This window comes from Wasmannia auropunctata, unplaced genomic scaffold, assembly GCF_000956235.1.
Source record: "Wasmannia auropunctata unplaced genomic scaffold, wasmannia.A_1.0 LD335229.1, whole genome shotgun sequence".
NCBI lineage: Eukaryota > Metazoa > Arthropoda > Insecta > Hymenoptera > Formicidae > Wasmannia > Wasmannia auropunctata.
The window spans coordinates 1,443-8,074 of NW_012027661.1; the positions used below are offsets into that span (position 1 = coordinate 1,443).

The following is a 6,632-nucleotide window of genomic DNA, read 5'->3' on the forward strand; positions in this document are numbered from 1 at the left end:
CAAAATGATACCAGCTGGAACTACAATTATATGTGCAAACAATGTTAAGTTCATAAAATTAGGCTTGGATGCCTAATAAAAAAGATATATGTCCTTGAAAATTTGTTACGATGTGTGCATGCGATATTGATACGTTAGTAAACATGAACACATCACTACATATATTGTATACTATTTCATCAATATTGCAGGCATACTCACAAATCGTCGGTAAAACAGCGACATTTTTAAGAGTTTGATTCCAATTTAGGATCGCCTTAAGTTCTTTTTTTTTTAAGTTCTATAGCTTTAAATGTATATGTAATTTTGTTTTATATTTTCCTTGCTGAAGTCATTCCTGTTTTTAATTTATTATCGCAAGAGATATTGATTTAATAATTTTATTTAAATGAACTAATAATTTTTATTTAAATTAACTAGATTTAATGAAGTGTTTTAGAGATTATCTAGCTTCAAATGGATAGCTTATTTTTCTTTTTATTTTCCTTGATAAAAAGTTATTTCAGTCATTTTCAATTAATCATTACAAAAATTTTTTTAATTTTTCAGAGATTATCTAGCTTTAAATGTATATGTAGCCTTGTGCTATTACAAGCTAGATTACTATGACGTAGCTCAAGAAGTGCTTCAAGTTTATTTGCAAAAGTATCCAGATAGTGCAATCGCGATTAATTTGAAAGCGTGTAATCACTTCCGTTTGTATGATGGAAATGCCGCGCAAGTTGAGATGAAGCAGCTCATTGAGAAGATATCAAGTTCCTTCAGTTCCGGCCATGATCTTATACGACATAACACAGTTGTACGTGTAACTTTTTCTGATAAGTTTTACTTCTCAGTCACACTCTTATTCACTCTTCACGTAGGTTTTCAGAGGTGGTGAGAACGCATTGCAAATTTTACCCAATTTGGTGGACGTCATACCAGAAGCCAGGCTTAATTTGGTCATATATTATTTGAAACAAGATGATGTCAAGGCAGCCTATGACTTGATCAAAGATCTGGAGCCAGCAGTCCCACAAGAATACATTTTGAAGGGTATAGTTAACGCTGTTATGGGCCAGGAAACCAATTCTGTATGTCGTTAAGCCACTATAAATTACCTTTGTGTAGCATTATGAAATTTAATACACATTTCCGAATTACTGAAAATTTTTAGCGCGACAGTATAAAAACTGCACAGCAGTATTTTCAACTAGTGGGCTCTTCAGCATCGGAGTGTGATACCATACCTGGTAGACAATGTATGGCCTCCTTCTTCTTCCTTTACCGGCAATTTGATCGAGTCAGACTCTATCTGAATTCGATAAAGACGTATTTCTCCAATCAAGATAACTTTAACTTCAACTACGCTCAAGCTCAAGCCGGAGCGGGTTACTTCAAAGAAGCGGAGGAGGCTTTCCTGATGATACGTAACGAAAAATATAAAAACGATTACATTTACATCAGTCTTCTATCGTATTGCTGTAAGTAATATATTTTGTTATAATTTATAACTTTCGTTCAAATTATTTAGTAATTATTTAACAGTCGCTTGCCTTTTCTATTCTCAGATATAATGAATAAGAAGGCTGAATTAGCCTGGGAACTGTATTTAAAAATGGACACATCGGCGGAGTCCTTCAGTCTGCTTCAGCTGATTGCCAATACGTGTTACAAAGTAGGCGAATTCTGGTACGCCGCTAAAGCCTTCGATATGCTGGAGCGTATGGATCCAAGTCCTGAACATTGGGAAGGAAAGCGCGGCGCATGCTGCGGCACTTTTCAGTATATCATCGCGGAGAAGCTACCAAAGTATATTTTACATGTCGCACATTCATGAGAGATCACTGTATAATCGAGGATTAATTTGTAAACTTTGTCTTTTTCATCATACACACAGAGAACTACTATCGGAAGTGATACAAATTCTGAAAAATACATCCAATTCTCAAGTGGAGCAGATAATACGCGTTATGCGCAAGTGGGGAAAGGATAACAGGGTGAACTGTTAATATTAATTTGTGGCATTTTGTGGCATCGTTAATTAATTATCAATTCCGTCCAAAAAAATGCTTTCTATATTTTATAAGTTAGTAATATCACGTAACACATGTAGAGCATGTGTAGTGCACGTTGTTTTAAATTCATTTATTGTAACAAGGAGTTATAATATTCTATCTCTATATAGAGTAACAATGTATGATGAATTCTTGTACAGCTTATTAAATAAAATTGTGATAGTGGAATTATAAAAATAACACATCTCTCATTATCGATTTAATATAAAAGATATATTTAAACTGTAGTACACTCATGTTTTTTATATAATATCAATAATATAATAATAGTAATAATAATTAATTTTAACAAACACAATCGGTGAATTATAAAAAAACACCATAGTCAATGGCAATATTTCTCATACACTTCCATTCTCAAACGACCTTTAAAACGCGAATTATTTCTGAAAAACTGCGAGTATCTTAATGCGCAAAGATAACTTGCGTTTATACAGGTCAGTTTATCACAAATATTCCTGGTGGAATGGTTGCTAGATTTAGCATAAAAAAAGGAAATGAAGAAAAGGAAGAAGGGGATACTAGTTGTTTTGAACATTAGCATCCTGGGAAATTGAGCAGACAGGAGTAAATACACTAACATTTAAACATTCAATGTAACAATGTCATGACAGGCAATGAAAAGCACAAATTCTTTTATCAATCTCTTGAATCGGACTGGGCAGACAAATCTATCATTGTTCGATTATGGGTACGTATAAATTGAAAAGAAATCTGACTGAAGAAATGTTGAAAAACTTCAAATAAAGTAATCTCGTATAAAAGATATGAGTTTCCAAGTGGAATAATTGTGTTGATAAATGCAAGAAAAGATCTAACGCATCACCTGCTTAGTGAAAAATTCTTGAAGTCATTTAGAGACGAAAATTCTAATATCAAAATGTCGGGACTATAAGTTTCCATATATAGGAAGCGTTTAAAGATGATTGAGTAGTTAAAAATTTGCGCGTTCAGGTTTATTGTGCATAATAAAGATGCTTTAGATATTAATGTCAAATATTTTTGACGTGCACTTTTAAATTTATAACTTCATAATTCTTTTTATTTATTTAATTAGCTGGCTGTGCATGCTAAAACTAAAACTATAGTCAACGTTTTGGTATTAGAATGTTCGCCTCTAAATGAAGATTCTTGAAGAAAATCTGCCATTAGCAGTTAATGCGACAGGGACACTGTATAATGATAGTGTTATGTATATAAAAATCTTTTTCTACGTTATCTTTCCAATCTGATTCTGTCGATTTCAAACTTGTAGCTTCTTCTTTAGAGAGGTGAGAAAAAGAAAACGTTTCTTTTCGATAGCGCTCTACATCGCGTTTACTCGACACATTCGCGAACTCGTGGAGAAAGAGTGCCCGATAAGAGTCATCGCTACATCATCATTATATATTATAAAAATAGCATCAAGGAATTTCAGTGTTTTTACTTTTTTTTTCGGCGGAATTTCAATAATACACTACGGATTTTTCTCTCTGGGATATCTCATGCTTTAAATTGACAGCACTCGTTCTCCGAAACGCGTTTTGTCGTTTTTTTTAATGCTTGAGAGAATATCGGGTGTAAGATCTTCATGAAATCCATATGTTATATTCGATTATTACATTCCATTAATTTAAATATCATTGTTCCTCTGAATCGCGTGACGCATACGTACATCGTGTCGATAGACTAAGACGTAGATTCAGTAAAATTACGCTACTGGTATTAAGATACGTTAATGATACAGCGGGGATTTTTGCAAAATTTTAATTTACTACAAATTTGCGACAATTTTCTTTCTTTCTCTCTTTCACTCATCACATACATATGCACACGTATCGTACACACTTATCACCTTTTGCACTTCTTGCGCATTCTCGTTAATACCCTAGAAACTTCACGCCGCCATTCACACCGCACTTCAGTACGATACACGAAGGAAAGGAGTTGACTAACTTTTTGGCAATTCCGATTGCCAATATCCGATCAGGCTCGACGCTCTTTCTCTCTCTCTCTCTCTCTCTCTCTCTCTCTCAAGACGGTTGGCATTATCTTATCATGTAACATAGGAGGCATTAAAAGGAAATTCACTCAGTGTGCGTGAGAATTTCAACAAAATCCGTAAGAAATTTGTATCACAAAAACGTGTTCTCTGTTAAAGAGATTACGGAACGTGAGTTTTGCTTTTAATATCTCTCTCGAGTTTCTGAGAACTTTGTGCCGAGAACTTTTAAAACCGATGTGATTTCGGTGAACTCGATTTCTGACGATACATGCATTCGAGAAAGAGACTTTATATATCATACAAATGTCGACGTTTCATTCATTCACGAATAAGTATAAGAATCAGTTTTCGTAGTAAAACGTGAATTCAATCCAGTTGAATACTAATATCACCTTTCGCTCTACACATGTACGAGAGCGGTTGCCAGAGCGTCTCGGTGTCGATCCGTTTCTACTCATCATTTCGCAACATCCTTCATAATATCCCTCGTCTTCCAGTTACAACAATACTTTTGTGCAACGTTTATGATTCTTTTTTTTGGCAGTCGAATGCAAATTTACATTAAATGACACACAAGTCCTCTAACTAAGCACACTAATTTCTTCTTCGGAAATGATACATATGTGTGTTGCGACAGGAAGCAATTGATTTATGTGCCGTATCTTTTTCCATAATTCTCTCAATCCGCAAAGTTTTCAGACTTAGTGGACGTGATGGATCTACGCATAATGCCATTAAGAATTAGCGATGTAAGGGATGCATTATCAATTAGATGAAAAACAGAAATTCTACAATTCAATTAATCCTCGGTTGGTTTACGATATCTATAACAATAGTGCACCATGCAGATTCTTAAATTCGTTATATACGAGTTGAACCAACATGCACGAACGAGAAACATTTGCATTTGCGTGCCCATTAAATTACTGTACTCGAATTGGAGAGAGGGACGGCGGATGCTGCAATAATACATACATTCGAAGGATCCATACAGCGCGTAGATCCGATTAAACGAACGTATCAGCCGCGATCTACGCGGCGTAAGAATCGCCCTCAGTTTATCGATAGAAAGTTACACAGTAAGGTAGAGTAATAAGAAAACGGCTACTTAAAAATCCATGTACACAGAGTATTTATAATTGGAGTAGTTGCTCCGCTCGAAAATTCTTTCTCTCTTCCTTTGCCTTTGGGGCAATATCTAATATCAGAATGTTCTTCCCTCCTCAACTACAGAGACAAGCGAGATCCGAAATGATGAACCACGCGACACTCGTAGCGCAATAATGATATATGTAAATAATCGCACATGTGTCGACATGTTTGGCATTTTTTATATGGCGTTTTGCTCGGTGGCTCAAAGTGGATCGGCAGTCCGGTGTCAAGGTAGAGAGGATACTCCTCATAAGGAAAACGACGCGTTGGAGAATTGGCAGCATTAATAATTTGTGCTAGACAATTCGATCAGTAGATCGTAGTTCTTCACAGGACAGTCTTTACCGTATCGTTAAAGGGAAGTCTCTTTCATTATCTTCCGATTCTGTTCTCCTTTGACTCCTTTGAATCTCATGCTCGATCGACCTTTCGTTCTATACGTTACTCTGACTGACAAGAGGCATAAAATATACAAGTATTTCAATATCCATATTCCGAATAGTATCCGAAAGCGGATGTCGAGTGAGCCACACTGTACTACATACATCCGGACATTGTCTTTTGTGTTGAAAGGGAGAAACGCGGCGAGACCTTCGCATTTCCCGAAGTCCGCGTTCAATTGAGAACCTTGGTTTCCTTCCACGGTATGGGGAAACGCACGAGTATTAATTCTTAAAGCGATGCTTAAACGAAAAAGAGGAATTTGCATCGCATTTACGTCGATTACACCGTTACTTGCGTCCCGCAAAAGGAGGAAAAGATCATTGGCCTAGTCTCAGTCTGTATTAAACTTGGTCTTGGTGTTGTTCGCACAATCCGTGGCACGCCCAGGAACAAACGCGACGTATTATACGTAGTCCCTCTTACATCCGGATTTCTCTCTCTTCTTTCGCTTGTAGCTGCGCGTGAGGCTGTGCGTCGCCACACTGTTCAACGCTGCTTTTGTGCATGCCACGGCACTTGTTTCCTAATTTCTATCCCTGAAACAAATGGACATCCTTTTTTTCTCTCGAGCTTTATGATTATGAGAATCGAACGATTGCCTATCTGAAATGATCCGAGCGCGATGTCTTGTCGCCAGAAATTATTAGTCGAATTGACATCGTTTCGATGACGATATGTCGATGAATGATCAATGTCGAATACTGTCTGATATTTTGTCATATTCAACCTCATCACAGTTATTTTTATGTTAATTGACTAATTGCAAATATATATAAGGTGTCCCCGTATAAGTGGCCACCCCTTTTTATCTCGTAAACTAACAGAGATAGACCTAATAAATATAATATTAAATTAAACGGCTCTGACTAAACTTTATTGTAAGCACAGTGATCACTTAGAAATATTATTTATGTTAGAGAGCAGAAAAACATGATTAATTTTTGCACGGTAAAGTGACAATTTTAATATGATAAAAGTTGAGATCGGAAGAGCAC

The 6,632-nt window shown here is 36.0% G+C and overlaps 2 protein-coding genes across 2 annotated transcripts in view; one reads left to right on the top strand and one right to left on the bottom strand.

The window, feature by feature from the left end:
- Nucleotides 1–549: 549 nt before the first annotated feature.
- On the top strand, nt 550–2,237 carry LOC105457419 (intraflagellar transport protein 56; the record flags this gene model as incomplete). The annotated part of the gene is made up of 5 exons (XM_011702072.1): nt 550–799; nt 864–1,073; nt 1,157–1,463; nt 1,551–1,791; nt 1,880–2,237. Coding segments are annotated over 5 exons (1,120 nt in total), but the record flags the coding sequence as incomplete, so codon positions are not given.
- A 1,194-nt stretch (nt 2,238–3,431) lies between these two features.
- Nucleotides 3,432–6,632, bottom strand: part of LOC105457420 (prominin-like protein) — a 20,950-nt gene continuing 17,749 nt past the window's right edge. Inside the window, exon 14 of the mRNA XM_011702073.1 lies at nt 3,432–6,173. Within this exon, the coding sequence (XP_011700375.1) occupies nt 6,161–6,173 (13 nt within the window). The 3' untranslated portion in view covers nt 3,432–6,160. The remainder of the gene's footprint in view (nt 6,174–6,632) is intronic.